This window comes from Lolium rigidum, chromosome 2 (genome assembly GCF_022539505.1).
Source record: "Lolium rigidum isolate FL_2022 chromosome 2, APGP_CSIRO_Lrig_0.1, whole genome shotgun sequence".
NCBI classification, from domain to species: domain Eukaryota; kingdom Viridiplantae; phylum Streptophyta; class Magnoliopsida; order Poales; family Poaceae; genus Lolium; species Lolium rigidum.
Genome location: NC_061509.1, coordinates 96511478 through 96531298, shown reverse-complemented (window position 1 = coordinate 96531298; position 19821 = coordinate 96511478). Strand labels below are relative to the sequence as shown.

The 19821-nt window shown below is 44.0% G+C and overlaps 1 protein-coding gene across 1 annotated transcript; it reads left to right on the top strand.

Moving 5' to 3' along the window:
- Nucleotides 1–15976: 15976 nt before the first annotated feature.
- Nucleotides 15977–18961, top strand: LOC124692111 (calmodulin-binding receptor kinase CaMRLK-like). Its single transcript, XM_047225410.1, has 2 exons — nt 15977–17332; nt 17905–18961. Exons 1-2 carry the CDS (start codon nt 16078–16080, stop codon nt 18540–18542), a joined length of 1893 nt encoding a protein of 630 aa, XP_047081366.1. The 5' UTR covers nt 15977–16077; the 3' UTR covers nt 18543–18961.
- Nucleotides 18962–19821: the final 860 nt, after the last annotated feature.

Below are 19821 nucleotides of genomic sequence, written 5' to 3'. Positions count from 1 at the left end.
GGCCTATAATAATATTTTTTTGGTTTAGGCACTTTAGAGACATACATAAACTTTTGCTCCTTACCCCATAAGCTTTCTCCTTAAACTTAAGAGAAGAAAAAGTTGAACCCAAGGTTCCCATAGCCTCTTCAAGTTAACTAATCCTTTGGGTTTGATTATCATGAATAGCACAAGATTCTAAGATGGTGATTCTCTCATTAATTTCACCTAGAGATTTGTCAAGTTTATCAGTGCTATCAAGTAGTGCTCCCAAAGTAGTATCAATACTTGGAAGATTTTGCTCTATGGTTTTCAACTTTTTCATGACATCTTCAAGAGAGGTTTCAATTTTAACTTTATTAACAGGTGGTGTTCCAAATAAACTCTCAATAATGCAACTAGCTTCTAAAGCAGGAGCGCCTAGGAAGTTACCTCCTGCGAGACAATCAAGAACATACCTATTCCAGCTAGAGATACCAACATAAAAATTCCTGAGTAGGATAGTGGTGGAGTGTTTCTTAGTGCACCTATTATGGGCATCACTAATTCTATACCAAGCATCTTTTAAACATTCTCCCCCTTGTTGCTTAAACGAACGAACTTCAACTTCAGGATTACTCATTTTAGCAATAGTAAATAAAGCAAACTAGATAAAATAAATGCAAGTAACTAATTTTATTTGTGTTTTGATATAATGCAGCAAACAAAGTAGTAAATAAAATAAAGCAAGACCAAAACAAAGTAAAGAGACTGGATTGTGGAGACTCCCCTTGCAGCGTGTCTTGATCTCCCCGGCAACGGCGCCAGAAATTTAGCTGTTGGCGTGTAGTTGACGTGGGAGTTAGAAATCTTTGTGGAGTAACTTTTCTTCATGTCCCCGGCAACGGCGCCAGAAATTTAGCTTGATGACGCGTAAAGCACACGCCCGTTGGGAACCCCAAGTGGAAGGTGTGATGCGTACAGCAGCAAGTTTCCCTCAGTAAGAAACCAAGGTTTATCGAACCAGCAGGAGTCAAGAAGCACGTTGAAGGTTGATGGCGGTGGGATGTAGTGCGGCGCAACACCAGGGATTCCGGCGCCAACGTGGAACCTGCACAACACAACCAAAGTACTTTGCCCCAACGAAACAGTGAGGTTGTAAATCTCACCGGCTTGCTGTAACAAAGGATTAGATGTATAGTGTGGATGATGATTGTTTGCAGAAAACAGTAGAACAAGTATTGCAGTAGATTGTATTCAATGTAAAAGAATGGACCGGGGTCCACAGTTCTGTAATATCCCAAATTTTGATGCTACCTTTTGTGCTCATTCATCCTTTTTCAAAAAAATAAAATTATTATAACCAGCTTGTTGTTTGTATAGAGGTTTGGGGTTAGGAAGTTAGAGAAAAAGAAAACATAAGAAAAAATAAATATTGTGTAGTAGCACTTGAACTTTTGACGTGCCGTTTTATAAAACCCAAAGCTATAACCAGAAGCCTTTCTTTTGTTTCTTCAGTATGAGAGGAAGAGAAACCAACGGGCTGGGCTAAGGCCCTATCGGACTCGATGTCAATGCCATGCTGCACCTCATCTTAATAACTTTCCTGTACTGCGCCGACCCGTTTCGATCTCCTCCTACATCAACCCTACATGTTCCCTCCGGATCGAGGCCGCCGCCGTCGCCGGGTCACCGTTTCTGCGGGAGTAGGTGGCCGCCGTCGTTGGGCCACCGCTGCTGCTGCAGTAGCGCAGGTCGCTGCCGCCGGCCATCAGTCAGTCGACTCTAATGGTGCGTTGCTCTTGCTCTTCTCAGCAGCGATGTAGCTACCGACCAGTAGGTGGAACGATGGGATAGCAGTGGTTATTTTGCTGGATTGCTGATCCGCGTTTTGTTTATTCCTGTCCCTGTACCCAAACTGAAGAGCCAGCTAAACCAGAGTCTGAAGTATTTTGTAGGTGCTTCTTGAGAGCTCCTTTTACAGAGAATAGCTCGGTGTTGTTGTTTTGTGTGCTCCCTATACAATAAAGGGTGAGCTGCCTTGTTTGGCGTTAGTAGCACTTGAATAATCGGTACGTGTGCATGCCAGTATAGAAAAGTACAGGTTCAAGTCAAGTTCAGATTCAGAATGATATTGTGTAAGGTTCTCCTTTGGCTGTTTTGCTGCAGTGAGCTTAGGGTAAAATCTCGACTTTCTACAATCATATTTTCGAGGCACACCCTGAACAAAAGTTGTAGTGCATGTTTCAGGCTTTCTATAGAGTATTTGTTTATGCAATTTGGTTGGACAGATTGCAAGTAGTGATCAGTTTACTGATAAGTCTAGATTTTAGTTTTCTGCATACAGTGATTATTATTGTAACTTTAGGCATGTTTAACATGCAAATTGAATTAGGGGATAAACATGAAAGTTGCGGACAACGTTTTTCTGATGGTAGGTCTCTTATTGTTTGCTAGATTTTGTGTAGAATATTAATACTGATGAAAAGAGCAAGTGATATGTCCTGTGTTCAACATAATTGAAATGATGGTCAATATTGAGTGATTTAGGGATTTAATGTCCATACTTTATGAATGGTAGATGTGTGAGTGTGTGAGTATACTGAGATGTTTCTGAAATTTATATCATCTCCATGGTTGAGTTTTAATGTTATGCTCAAAGGTCACTTTTGTTGAGAGGTCCAGACATAGGATAATTATAAGGGGTCTCGCACGTAGGAACGATGTCGATTTGTGAATGTCTATTATGTGAAGTCATGCCTTGTATTGAGTGTTATATATATGTTTGGATAACAGGTGTTGGTACTTATGGTTCAGAACCCTACAACTCACCGTTTGCACCCCGTGGTTGAGGCAAGTTCATAACGGATAGTGAATTTGCATATCTCTATTCACTGAGTTTTATTTAATGTTTATGATATGACCATGATGATGATTATAATGATGATATTGATGACACATGCATATTATGCATTTTTGCATACTCATGATGATGATGATACTGTGACCTACTTGGGTAGGCACAATGCGACCTTCATTGATGGGTTGCGACCCACTTTGGAGGCACCCTCCACTAGTTGGAGTGAGTGGATGCCGACAGGTGTTCACTCAAGCGATACCGGTATCCGCGATGAGATGTGATGAGCATATAGGCATGTAGGACATCATAAGATTTTCTAATGGATTAATGATGGCTAATGATGTTTTGGTGTTTTGATTTATGTAAAGTTTACTATTTGTTTGTGAGCTTGTTGAGTCTTTGTACTCACCCTTGTTGATTCCATGTTTTTAGGTAAACCTTGAGGACGACATGCATGGGGAGTTTTGGGAGCACATTCACCATCTACACCTCACGATTCACACTTGTGTCACCAAATTGTTTGAGCTATGCATTTGATAGTTTGAGTCATCTTTGTCATAAACGGTTATGGAGTTTGTGTTGGTCACGGACCTCACGGTTACCGGTATTATCCGTGGATGATAGTTTTTTACAGTGGTGGTATCTCAGATTTAATTACGGTTGAATGATGCGCCTGATTCTCCTTGTGTTATATCTTATATCCGAATAAAACAAAGGAGACCCTGTCCAATTTTAATAAAATGACTTCTTTATTTTCCTTTTTGTACGTATGTGGTAACATCTCAAGTGCTTGTCTGGCTTGGGGTGTTACAAGTTCACTAGAGGTGTCTCTCCCATAAGATAAATAGCATGTTGGGTGAACAAATTACAGTCGGGCAATTGACAAATAGAGAGGGCATGACCATGCACATACATGATATGATAAGTATAGTGAGATTTAATTGGGCATTACGACAAAGTACATAGACCGCTATCCAGACATGCATCTATGCCTAAAAAGTCCACCTTCAGAGTTATCATCCGAACCCCTTCCGATATTAAGTTGCAAACAACGTACAATTGCATTAAGTATGGTGCGTAATGTAATCAATAACTACATCCTCGGACATAGCATCAATGTTTTATCCCTAGTGGCAACAAGACATCCACAACCTTAGAACTTTCTGTCACTGTCCTGCATTTAATGGAGGCATGAACCCACTATCGAGCATAAATACTCCCTCTTGGAGTTAAGAGTAAAAACTTAGCCAGAGTCTCTACTAATAACGGAGAGCATGCAAGATCATAAACAACACATAGGTATAGATTGATAATCAACATAACATAGTATTCTCTATCCATCAGATCCCGACAAACACAACATATAACATTACAGATAGATGATCTTGATCATGTTAGGCAGCTCACAAGATCCGACAATGAAGCACATGAGGAGAAGACGACCATCTAGCTACTGCTATGAACCCATAGTCCAGGGGTGAACTACTCACTCATCACTCCGGAGGCGACCATGGCGGTGAAGAGTCCTCCGAGGGATGATTCCCCTCTCCGGAAGGGTGACGGAGGCGATCTCCTGAATCCCCCGAGATGGGATTGGCGGCGGCGGCGTCTCTGGAAGGTTCTCCATATCGTGGCTCTCAGTACTGGGGGTTTCGCGACGAAGACGATATGTAGGCGGAAGGGCAGGTCAAGAGGCGACGCGAGGGGCCCACACAACAGGGCCGCGCGGCCAAGAGGTGGGCCGCGCCGCCCTGGCGTGTCACCGCCTCGTCGCCTCAATTCGTTTCCCTTTCGGTCTTCTGGAAGCTTCGTGGCAAAATAGGCCCCTGGGCGTTGATTTCGTCCAATTCCGAGAATATTTCCTTACTAGGATATCTGAAACCAAAAACAGCAGAAAACAGCAACTGGCTCTTCGACACCTCGTTAATAGGTTAGTGCCGGAAAATGCATAAATATGACATAAAGTATGCATAAAACATGTAGATATCATCAATAATGTGGCATGGAACATAAGAAATTATCGATACGTCGGAGACGTATCATCCACTATAAAACATATCAAGTAAATCATGCTTTTCCAAATCATGTCCAAGCCGAGCTCTGATAAGAGAGCAAAATCTCGCCCAAGCCTCAGGCAATTTCTCTCCATCTTCCTGGTCAAAATTATAAATTCTCTGCAAAGCAATATGTTGAGCACTAGTAGGAAAGTATTTCCGAAAGAAAACATCAAGTAAATCACTTGGACTATCAATAGAATCAGGTGGCAAACTATTATACCAAGTTCTAGCATCATCCTTCAATGAGAAAGGAAAAAAATTTAGCAACAAAATAAGTACGCTTCTTAATATCATCAGAAAACAAGCTACTCAGAGTTGAAAGCTCATTCATGTGTTCTACAACACTTTCTTTTTCAGTACCACTAAAAGGTGTTTTCTCAACAATAGCTATATGAGATAAATCAAGAGAAAAATCATAATCCTTATCCTTAATGTTTATAGAAGATGTGGCAAATTTAGGATCAGGAGACAGTTTATATCTAACAGTATGTTGTGCAAGAAGCTTTTTAATATTGCTTGTACCAGTAGTAGCATTGCGTTTATCAATGAAATCATCATCAAGTTCTACATAATCTTCATCAAGATCATCACTAGAGTATTCAACAGACTCAGGTGAATTAACAGGTGTAGCAGCATTTTCATTAGGAGTTTAAGTATTTTCAATTTGTCTAGACCTAGCAATTGTAGCATCTAGAAAAGATCCTAATGAACCATCATTATCAAGCACAGCAGAAGCATCATCAAAATTATAAGAGGAATTTTTAGATTCAACGTAAGTACCAAGCATTTGAAGCTTGTGGTGGTGAAACAAGTTTACTTATCGGAGATGGTGAATCAAGAGCAGCAGAGGTATTCGTAGTTGTACCTTTTCTTGTAGTGGATGGTAATATGGCGACTTTAGTATCGCGAGGTTTACCCATGATGGAGAATTTGCAGCCGAACAATATCAATCCAAGTGAACTTGCAAATAAAGCTATGCTCCCCGGCAACGGCGCCAGAAAATAGTCTTGATGATCCACAAGTATAGGGGATCGCAACAGTCTTCGAGGGAAGTAAAACCCAATTTATTGATTCGACACAAGGGGATCCAAAGAATATTTGTAAGCCTTAACAGCGGAGTTTTCAATTCAGCTGCACCCGAAAACAGACTTGCTCGCAAGAGTTTATCAGTAGTAACAGTTTTATAGCAGTAACAGTAGTCAAATATCAGCAGCAGTGTAACAAAGACAGCAGTAGTGATTATAGTAAACAGCAGGATTAAAATACTATATGCACAGGGATGGATGAACGGGCGTTGCATGGATGAGAGAAACTCATGTAACAATCAAGGTAGGGCATTTACAGATAGTAATAAAACGGTATCCAATTACTAATCAATCAATAGGCATGTGTTCTATATTTAGTCGTACGTGCTCGCAATGAGAAACTTGCACAACATCTTTTGTCCTACGAGCCGGTGGCAGCCGGGCCTCTAGGGAATCTACTGGAAATTAAGGTACTCCTTTTAATAGAGCACCGGAGCAAAGCATTAACACTCCGTGCCTCATATCACCGCCTTCCCCTTCGGTTGTCCCAATTTCTGTCACTTTGGGCCCTCGGGTTCCGGACAACAATACGTGTATACAACTTGCAGGTAATATCATAAAGCAATGAATATCATCATGAATTGATAACATGTTCAGATCTGAGATCATGGCACTCGGGCCCTAGTGACAAGCATTAAACATAACAAGTTGCAACAATATCATAAAAGTACCAATTACGGACACTAGGCACTATGCCCTAACAATCTTATGCTATTACATGACCAATCTCATCCAATCCCTACCATCCCCTTCAGCCTACAGCGGGGGAATTAATCACACATGGATGGGGGAAACATGGCTGGTCGATGGAGAGGCGTCAGTGGTGATGATGGCGATGATATCCTCCAATTCCCCGTCCCGGCGGAGTGCCAGAACGGAGTTTCTGGTCCCGAGACGTAGTTTCGCGATGGCGGCGGTGTTCTGGATGTCTTCTGGCAATTTCTTCTAACCCCCCGTGCGTTTTAGGTCGAAGACGTTAAGTAGTCCAGAGGGGGGCACCTGGGGCTGCCCGAGGCGCCGCACCATAGGCCGGCGCGGCCCAGGGGCCTGCCGCGCCGCCTGGTGGGGTGGCTGCCTCGTGGCCCCCCTCCTTCTGGTCTTCTGGCTCCGTTATTCTTCTGTGAAAATAGGCCCATTGGAATTAATCCCGGGGATTTTCCTGAAAGTTGAGTTTCTGCACAAAAACGAGACACCAGGGCAATTCTGCTGAAAACAGCGTTAGTCCGTGTTAGTTGTATCCAAAATACACAAATTAGAGGCAAAACAATAGCAAAAATGTTCGGGAAAGTAGATACGTTTTGGACGTATCACACACAAAACAAAGATTAATTTTACCTAGGGTTCAAATGAATATTTGTGTGGGCAAGCTAAGTTTATCACTACTCAGAGTCATAGCTATAATTTTTCAAAGCCCAAGGTTGCAAATAGTTTTACCAAAATATCACTACAAACCTACACATGCACACTACCCTTTGATAAACAAATCATGCATGGTTGAAAACATAGGTGAAAGGATGTTCATGGTATAACTTGCCTTTTGATTGATGAAGAATAATTGTGCGTGATGATCTTACCTTTAGCAAAAAAAAATCATACTTCCTTTTGTAGGTTATACCTCTTGCTGCCCACTGAATCCATGCGTGGTTATGTCTTCAACCGGAAGCGCAATGCCACGATATAGATTTTGGGTGTAGCCGTTTGGAGACAATCATTTAGGATTTATCCAGCATGTGCGGTTCAAATCTTGTGCCTAGGCTCACATATTGACTTTGGGCTTGATATGTTGCTTCTTTTTTAGGTGGTTGATCCACACAGTGATCCATGAATTATAATAAGGTGTGCACTGTTTAGAGTCTTGGGTCCATGGAAGAACAAGCCAATAAAAAGTTATATATATCACTTTTATGTAGAGCATCTTTAGGTCACTTGCGTGACTCCGGCGGCGGCGCCGCCAGCACCAAAAGGTACGCCCCAACTGCCACAATCACCTAGGTGCCGCCGGAGGATGCCATGCGACGGCGGACGGCGGACGGCACAACGTCTCTACGGGTGTTTACTTCTTTTGCCTTCTGTCCAGGATAACTTGATCCTGCTTCATCCCATTCATCTCGGACTGGCCAACCTGTCTTTGGTTGCCGTTCGTGAGCCTTGGTTCGGACGACGGCGATGGGATAGTTCCGCTCCTCACGGATCGAGCTCCAGGAAGACCCATCCTTTTGGAAGGACAATAATCTATAGTTCGTGATTTGTGACTTGTCCATGTGCAGCAACGAGATGCTTCTACAGGGGAACAAGGGATTGTAGGGATTTGTAGTATAGAAAACAAAAAAATTCCTATGCAACAACGAATAAACCACCAAGATCTAATCTAGCAGATGCATGTAACGATGCAGTAGTATGTAACAATGCAATAACTTGATTTGCGTACCGTTGCAAATTGGGTGAGGAATTTTAATGGTTGGTGTCGATGTAGACAAACACGATCCGTTCAGTCTTGGCGATCCAACTCGATCAACTTCGTCGCTTGTGTGGCGGCTCCGAGGTGATGCACACATATGGCTCCTTCTTGTTCTAGGAAGTTGGAGTCGAGGTAGAGAGATCACTCCAATGTCACAACGGTGCGACGATGAACTTGGTGCAAATTCGGCAAGGCTTCGCCCAGACTATCTTTTCGGACTTCGCCAAAATTAGAGTTCCGGCGAGATTCTGGCGATCACCGGCGTAAGGCCGAGGACCAACGGAGATAAACGGTGGATGACAGAGGAAGACCCCAACAAGGACGGGCGACGGCCGACGGTGAAGAGGTGTCCGCCGACGATGACGGGTGGCCGACTGCAGCTTGGCGGCGGCGCTGAGCGTGGGGAGCTCGGGGTTGCATAGCTCTTGTGGACTTGTGATGCTGTGGCCAGCCTCGGGGCTCCCGTATATGAAGGCTCGGAGCTGACAGTCCGTAGGATCTATGAATCCTAATTGGACTCTCGGTCAAACCTTTTCAAACTCATATTGGAACTAAATAAGAAAGTCCCCAAGTGAATCGGAATTGGAAAAGGAAAGCTCCTCCCTCCCACTTCCAAACCGAGTGGAGGGAGGACTTTCCCTCTCCCACTCGGCCACAGTGGTGGGCGGCCGGCCGGCCCACTTGGCGTGCGGTGGAGCCCACCCGGCACTAGGCTAGGTGCATTCCCCCTTCCGGAACTTTCCGGTACAACCTAAAAATTTGGAACTTTTCGGAACCATTATGATACTTTCCATATATGTTCCTATAGGTTTTCGCCCTACCGAATCCATCCATGATATCCCTGAATCCATTCGGGATACCGAAAACAGTACACTTCATATCTCTCTATTCCTAGCGGTGTCGAACCTTAAGTGTGTGACCCTATGGATTTGCGATTATGCGGACATGACTATGTCCCTAGCAAATGGTTAATTGAGGGATCTGGAGATCCATATTAATTCCCATATATTCAACAAGGATCTTCTCGAGTGAACCACTTATGTCATTCATATATAATTCCCATGTGCTGCAATATCTTAGTTACCCGAGATTTGATCGTTGGTACCTTCATACCTTATTCTTATCTCGTTACCGGTAAGTACTATTTCCTCGTCGTAGTAGCGTACCCTCATGTGACCTAGTCTGTGTGTATTACCAACAGGGCCCATAGAATATCTTTCCGTTACTTGGATGGACAAATTCCACTCTTGATAACATAAAACCCAACATGTATCTTATGAAGCACATGCGAGATAGCTCTATAATCACCCAATTACAAAGTGATGTTTGCAAAAAGCTATGCATTCTTCCAATACCAGAGAGTTGTGTAATCTTATGGTCAAAGGAATAGTATAGATAACAATGGGAAAGCTTCGCAATTAGAACTAAGTAACACGATCAATTGCTACGCTTTGATTAGGTCAAGTCCATTATATTATTCTCCTTACTAATATGACCTCACTGATAAGTGGCACTATGTCCATGGATATGGAAACCAATAACCAACACTTATTTAACGAACTATTATAGGGGCATAGCAGGGACACATTATGTTCATATTTCACATGTGTATTATGTTTCCGGATACTACAATAAGCATGGTATATAAACATTATCATCAACATGGATTGGTGATAATAAATATTCCTTTATTATTGCTCCTTGGGCACCAAAACCCTTTAGTATCCTACTTGCACTAGAGTCAATAATTCTAGTTAATATATGGCTACGATTCAACACTTGTACACTTTAAGTGTCCAATCATGTTCTGCTTGTGGAAGAGGAATAGTCAACATACCCTCTTAGATATGTGCTAACAATTCAAATCTTTATGTCACCTTTCTTTGACATACTCACATATATAATGTGTGAAATTACTTATGTATTCGGAGCTCTTGTATGACTGTGATTTTACATGAATTTGACAATATATCGATTATCTAATTCAATTCATTTAAATCATAACAAGATCCATAGATAAATGATTTTTTATCTATACTCCAATTTTTGTGTAACCCTATGAGTAATCATAAAATAGTACTTCTTTTGTAAATTCCACCACAGCTACAATAGTTCTCTAACTATTTGTTTCAAGTTTATATGTTTCCTATATTGAGAGATTCATTTTATCATGATCTAAATATGAAGCTTTGCGTAGATGTAAGTCCTTTCATCTAACTCTTCATAACAATCATGAAATATTTGATACTTCTTAAATACCATGACATGGTATCTTTTAAGAATATCTATAATTGTTGTTCAATCTTCCATATAAGTAATTTTGTGATATCTTTTGTATAAGACAAAATATTGAACAAATCCCGTCTAAATATATGTTTATTCCATCGATAAAACCTATGACTTAGTCATAGTAGATGTCCCGACATATTCTTTTATCAATAACCATTACTGGGTATTGAAGTTAATCAATAGCATTGCCCTGTAACATATAAAAGAACAAAATATCTTATATATTCCAATCATAGATTTTGAGTAAGCTTTCTAATTGTCTACTTTAGATTATAATTTGCATAATATTGATACTCATTCTTAGCTTCCCCTTGATCCCTATAGAATCTTTGAATTATTTATTCTATTTCAAACAACTAGGCTATACAACATCTTTCCTTAATATTTATATGTTGACTTACATATAAAATACTAAGAACAAAATTAGAGCTCCCACTCATTTTCTTGAAAACATAGATATCTTTGTAATTTTGATTAAAATCCAAATTCTTTGATCTTTAAGAAAAACAAAGATTTCTATTTCCGAGATGCCTTGCTTAAATTCTTCCTTTAAGCTTGCAATCCTTTATCAGTATCATTGGACCTTCAAAACTTTCAAATTGTATTAAATACAACTTTTCCCTTAACAATACTTTGTTGAGGAAAACTTTTTTGTCATGTCATCTTCACATATAAAAATGTAATGATTACTAATAAAATCCTAACGGATTCATAGCTTCACTACGGAAGATATATCTTCTCATAGTCAATTTCCATTGAATTCGTCGGAGATAAATTCGCGACCGATCGAGCTATTTGTGAATAGTTGACACTAATCGCTTCATTATTCATAAAAATTCACTCTTTATCTATCAAGTATAAACTATTTGGATAAATAATAATAGTTCACTTATAGTGTTCTATTTGTGAATTCTATTTTGGATTCAATGATTGTATGCCATCTCTCGGAACTATTGGACCCGTCATCGTTTCCTCATAATTCGTAGGACTAGTAGTCTTTTATTTTTCAACAAAAGGATATTCATGATGGACTCATAATATCTTAGAGATGTTATGTGACCATGATGATCTACAGATGTAGATTAGAGTATTTCGTGATTCTCATCACTTACTCTTCTTTGACTAAGATGATCACGGAGCCGGGACTAATTTCTGATGTTGTGCTACTCATAAAATTTCAAAGAGTGGTCAACACTTCATCAATCTCAACCTATTTCTTTCTTGTCTTTTCTTTCATGAGATAAATCTCTAGAAAGTTTCCAATCCCTGGAATACGAGATAGAATTTTATACTCACTAATACACCTTGAGTATTTCTATGAGGATCCATCTATCCAAATTTTGAGATCGTGTTTCTCTATCAATTTCTTTGTATAAACAACGATTTCAAAAACAACAACTTAATTTATCTTATACAAGACTAGTATGAAGTTGTTTCCCAATAGATTGATGATTCCCTATTAGAAAAATAATGTGGAGGTCTCTAAAACTTACTACAATAAGACTTAATAAATAGGATCAAGAACGTCCAAAGAAATTCGTGTCAAACGATTGAATGGCATGCACCATCACACTCTTTAAGGTATTCATGATTATTTGCGATACTATCACACTCTTTAGTAGTGTATATGAAAATTTCTTTTGACATCTGATATTTTTCGCATATGTGCATCATCAAGAACTTGCTATTATAAATCAGCAATGTTCTCTTATTTAGACAAATAATTGTTCTCATATCCTCTAAAAGCACATAAAATTTAGTGTCTTTGGTGTCCCGAATGGATTCGGGGATATCACGAATGGATTTAGAAGGGCGAAAAATCTATAGGAACATATATGGGAAGTATTGGAATGGTTCCGGAAAGTTCCGAATTTTTCGGTTGTACCGGAAATTTCCGGAAGGGGGGAATCGCCTAGCCTAGGGCCGGGTGGGCTGCACCCGCACACCAAGTGGGTCGGCTGGCCGCCGTGGCCAAGTGGAGGAGGGAAAGTCCCGCCCCCACCCGGTTTGGAGGTGGGAGGGAGGAGCTTTCCTTTTCCTACTCCGATTCACTTGGGGACTTCCTTATTTTGTTCCAATATGAGTTTGTAAGGTTTTACCGAGAGTCCAATTAGGATTCAGAGATCCTACGTCCTCTCGGGTTCGAGCCTTTATATGACTATGTCCCAAGCCATTGGTTGATTGAGGGGTCTGGAGATCCCCACATATTTAACGGTGATCTTATCGAATGAACCACTTATGTCATTCATATATAATTCTCATGTCCTGCGATATCTTAGATACCCGGGATTTGATTGTTGGTACCTTCATACCTTGTTCTTATCTCGTTACCGGTAAGTAATCTTTTCTCGTCATAATAGCGTAGCCTCATGTGACCTAGTCACGGGTTTGCAAGCGATTGAGTGCATATTACTGAGAGGGCCCAGATAATATCTTTCCTTTACTTGGATGGACACATCCCACTCTTGATAACAGAAAACCCAACAAGTATCTTATGAAACACATGCGAGAAATAGCTTTATAATCACCCAATTACGAAGTGACGTTTGCAACAAGCTATGCCTCCAATACCTGGAAGTTGTATAATCTCATGGTCAAAGGAATAGTATAGATGACAACATGAAAGCTTCACAATTAGAACTATGCAACATGATCAATTTCTATGCTTTGATTAGGTCAAGTCCATCATAGTATTGTCCTTAAGGGCATCTCCAACGGGGCAACGCATTTCGGACGCCCAAACGGACACGCGTCCGTTTGCGTCGGGGGTGGCTCCAGCGACACAACGCATAATTTTTTTTTCCATTCATCAAGTCATAATTTACATTAATAATAAACATAAAAAGGCCATAAAGGCGTGGTAAAAGTAGGTACTGCCTACTGGTCGTCGTCGCTGACGAGGTCGATGAACTCTGGCGTCGGCCATGGAAGCTGGTACGCCGTCGGTGGAGCGCCGTCGGTGGAGGAGGTAGGGCAGGCTGCGGCAACTGCGGCCAGGTCGTCGCCTGCGCAGGAGGTTGTGGTGAAGATGGCCACGCATCCTAGGCCGGAGCAGCAGCCGGAGCGCGGTCGTTGGAACGCGTCGGCATGGCCAGAGGAGTCGCCGGCCTCCCTTGCGCGAGCGTGGGATCGCGGACCTGGATTGCGAGCCCGTCCCACAAAGCGAGCTCGTTGAGTTCGTCGAGCTCACTGTTGGCCAGTTCCATGGCAATGGCCTCCTCCTTGGTAATGTCCAGCGGCTGGGTCTCCGGATCCCACGCCAGCCCGCCGTCGTCGTGGTCGTACTCTGCCATGTCCACGTCCTCGTCCTCCTGGTTGTTCTTTTGTTCTTCCGCGATGATCTCGTGGTCGAAGTAGTCGACGTCGCCGAGGTAGCCAGCGCGGCGGCGCGCGTCAAACTCCCACGTCCCGAAAGAGATCCAGTTGTAGGAGTTGAGCGCGTACGCCTGATCATCCCGAAGATCCGGCGGCAAGATCGCTCGGTGGTGGCGCACCTCGTTCCGCCGCTCTCGTCCCTCGCGCGGCACGGGGGGACCGGCACGCGCCTCGAGTTGAGGTACCAGCCCCCTCCAGACAGGTTTGCGTCCGGCCATGGTACCGGCCGCTTTTACTCCGAAAGCCGGCGCGCGAGCTCGATGCGGATGTACCGCCCGACCCGTGGCTTCTTGCCGGACCGCGAGCCGCTAGCCTCGTGGTCGTTCTTGGTCTTGCGGAACGGCCAGCATTTCTTCCCCATGGCATCGGTCGGGTGGATAGTGTGGGATCTGGCAATGGTTTTGTCGAGGAAATGGGCGTCGGCAGCGTCCCTTTAAGAGATTCGGACGGCATCTCGCTTTCAATGTCCTGCCACTGCGATGCCGCTCGCTGCACGCTTGCGGAAGCCAAGGCGCGCCATTAACGCGGCCCTGGAAAGGCTGCAACACGCCGCCCTTAAGTCATGTCGCGGAAGACGAAGCAGTTGTGTCCCTGCCAGGCGGGCCCGTGCGAAGGACCTGGCGGCTGACCGCTGCGTCCGCGCAGTGTCCGCAGAGACGCAAACCAGGTGCATATTTGGGCCATGTTTGCGTCGCCGCGGACGGCCCGGTCATTATGCATCACCCCACTAGAGGTGATGCTAGACGCATTTTCGGCTCGGGCGGCCGCAAACGGTCGCTCATCATCTTTATGTCACCCCGTTAGATATGCCCTAATAATATGACCTCGCTAATAAGTGAGATTATATCCATGGCTATGGAAACCAATAACCAACACTTATTTCACGAACTAGTATAGAGGCATACTAGTGACACATTGTGTGCATATTCCACATATGTATATTATGTTTTCGGATAATACAGTAAACATGGTATATAAACATTATGAGAAACATGGATTGGTGATAATAAACATTCCTTTATTATTATCCCTTGGGCACTAAAACCCTTCAAGGATGCCCGCTGAATTGGCCAGAATCACATGGACTGGCTGTCCCGGTTCCCCTCTGATCTGGTTGTCGATCTGCACATTACGGAGGAGTCCGTTCAAGATTGTTGGGCTGCCTATGGCGTAAAAGTGCATGGCTGGTTATGACAGTTGCATGTTTGCTTATGGGCAGATCCATAGTGGCATGATGCACACAATCCTTGTGCGGCTCTCCTTAGCATTCATCAGTATAATGGTACACATCGCAAGTTCCGTTGTGATTACCATGGTGCTGGAAAGATATGTCATGGTGGTTGCCTTAGCGAAAATACCAGAGGTCTTAACAACCCGGTTTGTGACCGCTAGTTTTGCAGAGCTGAGGTCGGTCCTTCTTCTTCTGGTCAGAGTGGTGAGTTTCGGAAGGTTCCGTTAGTGAATGTAACAGTGCATTTTTTCCTAAAGTTTACTGGATTGGCCGGTATTTGGTCGTGCGCACCAATATTTTTATTCTCACTGTTTGGTTCTGGAGGGAACGACACGAAGCTCTGTTCTATGTTGTCATTAGATGATATTCTTGTCCATACTAAAATCAGAGGTGGAGAATATAATGAAAATCAGATTAGAGGACTAGCAATGGAGGATAGTGACGTAGTACTCCCGTTATAAAAAAAGAGGATCTTTAGGTTTTGGCACACTAAATTTAATGGCTAATGAGGTGAATGAGCGTCCAAGAAGTAGCAAAATCGTAGTACTCCGTACTTTATTTATAATTGTAGAATAGTGACGTATGAAATTATTTAAGCAAACAAATGCCACTAAATTTTGGAACTGAAACTTCGCACTTTAAAAGCCGTCTTATTCCCAAAATCCCAATTGCTCAATCGTACCCTCGCCTTCCACTACTCCTGAACCCCCATTGAGAGGCGAGAAAACAATTACCGTGTTAACGGGACGCCCGTGGCTTCGCTGATGCCGTACCGCCGGCGAGTTCACTCCCTCCTATCACTGCTTCTGCAGGTAATAGTAGCTGCCTCGGCGACGGCGTCATCGCTGTACAACCGCTCATCGAACTGCACCCGGCTACTCCCGGACGCAGAAATCATCCGCAATGCGTTCCTGCACGTCGGGAACTTCCCCCTGCCGCGCCGGTCGGCATGCCACCCGGTCCGGAGGCTCCGCTTCCCGTCGAGCAACCTCACGGGCGTTCTGCGGTGGGAGGAGCTCGCCAACCTTTCCAGCCTCCTAACGCTCGACCTGTCCGGCAACTCCCTCCAGCGCGATATCCACGCCGCGTTCTGGCGTGCGCCCTCGCTCCGTGCCGTCGATGTCTCCGGGAACCGGCTCGGCGGCGCGCTCCGGTTCGAGCCGAGTGCGCGTCTGACGTCGCTGAATGTCGCCGGCAACCGCTTCATCTCCGTCGACGGCGTGGACATGCTCGCCGCCCTGGAAAATCTTGACTTGTCCGGAAACATCATCGCCGCGGTGCCGGAAGGCTTGCTGCGCCTAACACGGATTCGGCGGCTCGACTTGTCCGGGAACATGATGGCCGGGTTGTTCCCCGACGACTTCCCGCCGCTTGACGGCATCGACTTCTTGAATATCTCGCACAACAGGTTCTCCGGCAAAGTCGACGCCCACACCGTCCGGAAGTTTGGCCTCTCTGCCTTTTCCCAAGCCGGCAACGCGTCTTTGTTTATTGAGGAGACTGAGCCAGCGCCGGCGCTGACACCGCCAACCAGTGGCCGAAAGAAGCACAGGCGTGGGGTTCTCATCGTCGTCGTTGTCTGCACGGTGGTGGCCGTGGCCGCTCTGGTGATCTTTGCAGGGTGCGTCGCGTGTGGCTTCAGGCGTCGGAAGAAGGATAAAGACGGGAAGACGGTCTCGTGGGCAGAGGAGGAGGTAGTGGTCGGGGCGGTGAAGGTGGCGGCCACCGCGCCAGTGGTTGTGCTCGAGCGGCCGCTGATGGATCTCACACTTGCCGACCTGGCCGCGGCCACCTCGGGTTTCGGCCGCGAGTCACAGCTCGCCGATGTCGGCGGCCGCAGCGGCGCCGCGTACCGCGCCGTGCTCCCTGGAGATCTGGACGTGGTCGTGCGCGTCGTGGAGGGTGGAGTGTCAGGGGTCGAGGAGGATGACGATGCTGCCGCCACGGCCGCTGGATTCCGGGAGCTTGCACGGCTGAGACACCCCAACATTCTTCCGCTTCTTGGTTATTGCATCGCAGGTCAGCTTGCTACTTTTACTACTTTTATTACTGGTGGAAAAAATACATACGTATAATTTTTCTTTGTTTTAATAGGAAACATGCACACAATGCGCTGATTAAACTTGTTCTTAGAAAAAGCTTGATCAAACTTTGTGTAGTTTAACTTTAAAAAATATAGCATGAGGTAGTACTAATCGCTAAGTGACACATCAACTAATTTCTAGTCTAATTGCATATCTTTTGCTAAAAATAAATGTACACTGTCCGGGTTCATAAAGCTTGCGCGTATTCATAGGATGTAAATTTGACAATGATAATACAAGATATATATTATAAATATATATTATCAAATATTTAAGATGTTCTATTTTCTAATGATACAATTTTTATGTTGTATAATTGATATTATGTTAGCCAAAATGATATTTTAGAAATACTTCCAAGCCTATAAACTAGGACCGAGGTAGTATAAATGGTTGGTGTTCTAGTGAATTTTATGTCCTAAATGTTAATAAATGTCTGCCATAAAAATCTCATTTTCACAAACTCCTAAATTCCTACTTCTAAAGATAAATCATACAATTTTACAGGAAAAGAGAAGCTCCTGCTATACGAGTACATGGAGAAGGGCGACCTCCATCGTTGGCTCCACGAGCTTCCAACCGGCAGCATGGTCGACGCCCAAGAAACAAGCATCGACATGTCGGACATCAAGGAGGATAGCCAATCCGTGTGCGACTGGCCCGCTCGGCATCGCATGATACTCGGTATCGCTCGAGGGCTCGCGTTCCTGCACCAAGGGTGGGCGGGCTCAGGGAGGCCCATCGTGCACGGCCATCTGGTCCCCACCAACATTCTCCTCGGCAATGACTTAGAGCCAAGGATCTCCGATTTCATGCATCAGGTTGGTGGCGGCAACGAGACACCGGAGAGTGATGTATACAGCTTCGGTGTTTTGGTGTTCGAGCTCGTGACGGGGCAGTCCAAGTGGGATGAGGCGACGGTGGCCTGGGCGCGCGGGGTGATACGGAACAAGAAAGGAGAAAACATCGTGGATGCTATGCTAAGGGAGGTGGATGCCGGCGCCGCTGGGCCGGAGGTGGAGAGGGAGGTGGCGGAGTGCCTGCAGGTGGGGTTCCTCTGCACGGCTCCTTCGCCCCAGAAGAGGCCCACGATGCAGCAGGTAGTGGGGGTGCTAAAGGACATCAGGCCGGCGCCTGCCGACTAGCTGCGCACGGTGCGGTGATTGTTCTCTCGTGTGTCGTGTGAGACTCGTGACTAGATGAGCTCTGTGATTGCACAAGGCGACTAGGTGCCAAATCCACGAAGATTCGGAGCCCGGGTGTGTGGTGGTTCTCTAGGCCTGTAAAATTATGCCGCCGTGCGCTTCTTTTGGAGCCATGCTTAATGGTTTGTTTTGTCCCATTTTCATTGCTGGTGGGAGCTCACTTTATCGGTTGATGTAACAACTTTGTTAAAGCCCTAGTGTGCTTAATCACCAACCACGTGAGAGCTCGTTTTGATTGCACAAAAGTGTGCTTCCGACTCCCGGCACCTTCTAGCTTGGCTGACCGAAATGGATAAGATCCCGGTCGAGTAGGTGCTTGATCAACTATCTAAGGAAAAAAGATTGTTTTTGCGAGTTTCTGTTTGCTGAGGCTGGTTTATTTCTCTTTTCTTTGGCTACATAAATTATTAATGTCTATATTTGATCTCCTACCTCTGTCCATAAATTGATGTCTTAGATATGTCAAAATTTGGATGTATCTAGACACTATTTAGTGTACAGATACATCTAAATTTTTAAAAATCCAAGATATTTATTTATAGACGGAGTAATAGTTATGCTATTAAAGAGGCTAAATGTAATTTCTTCCCCCGTCTCAAAAAAAAAACTGTTCATTTTTTTCTAGATACGAATGTATCTATAACTATATATATATTTGTACCTAGATAAAATTGAGCAGCTTTGCTGGTGACAGATGGAGTAATATTTTTCATTGATATTTTCTTAGTATTAATATATTTTGTACATATGGTGAATTGGTGAAAAGGGACACCAAGATTGTAAAAGGAACAAACATCTGCTTGAGGCATCATTTCCTTTGTTTTGGATTCAATGAGGATAAGTGACAATCGATTTCTTGTCAAGACTAGCTTCCGTGTGAAAAGCGGATCCAATGAGCTGAACTACTTACCTCTCCCCAATGACAAGAATGGTTGAATTTCGTTGTACGGCTCGAAGCCTGCACACTCAATGAAATTGGCTGCCATGATTACCACGGCAAGGCATATAGCGTAATAAGAGCATTTTCAGTCGTGAGCGTCCGCCATAAGTGTTTGGATCATTGACTAGGTGAGTGATTTTTCGCTATTTTTTTCCGATAAAATCTAGCAGTGTTTGATTATTTGATTGCTTGGTTGTGTGATGCCTAGAAATAGATAGTGACGATGGGATGATGGTTCGGCAGTTGATGGAAGAGGAGGCCAAGACCGAGAGGAAGAAA

Excerpts from the sequence above, each read along its gene's own strand:
- LOC124692111 (XM_047225410.1), top strand. The coding sequence starts at position 16,078 with ATGCCGTACCGCCGGCGAGTTCACTCCCTCCTATCACTGCTTCTGCAG. Across the intron at positions 17,333-17,904 it reads TCTTGGTTATTGCATCGCAG|GAAAAGAGAAGCTCCTGCTA; the intron begins GTCAGCTTGCTA and ends ACAATTTTACAG.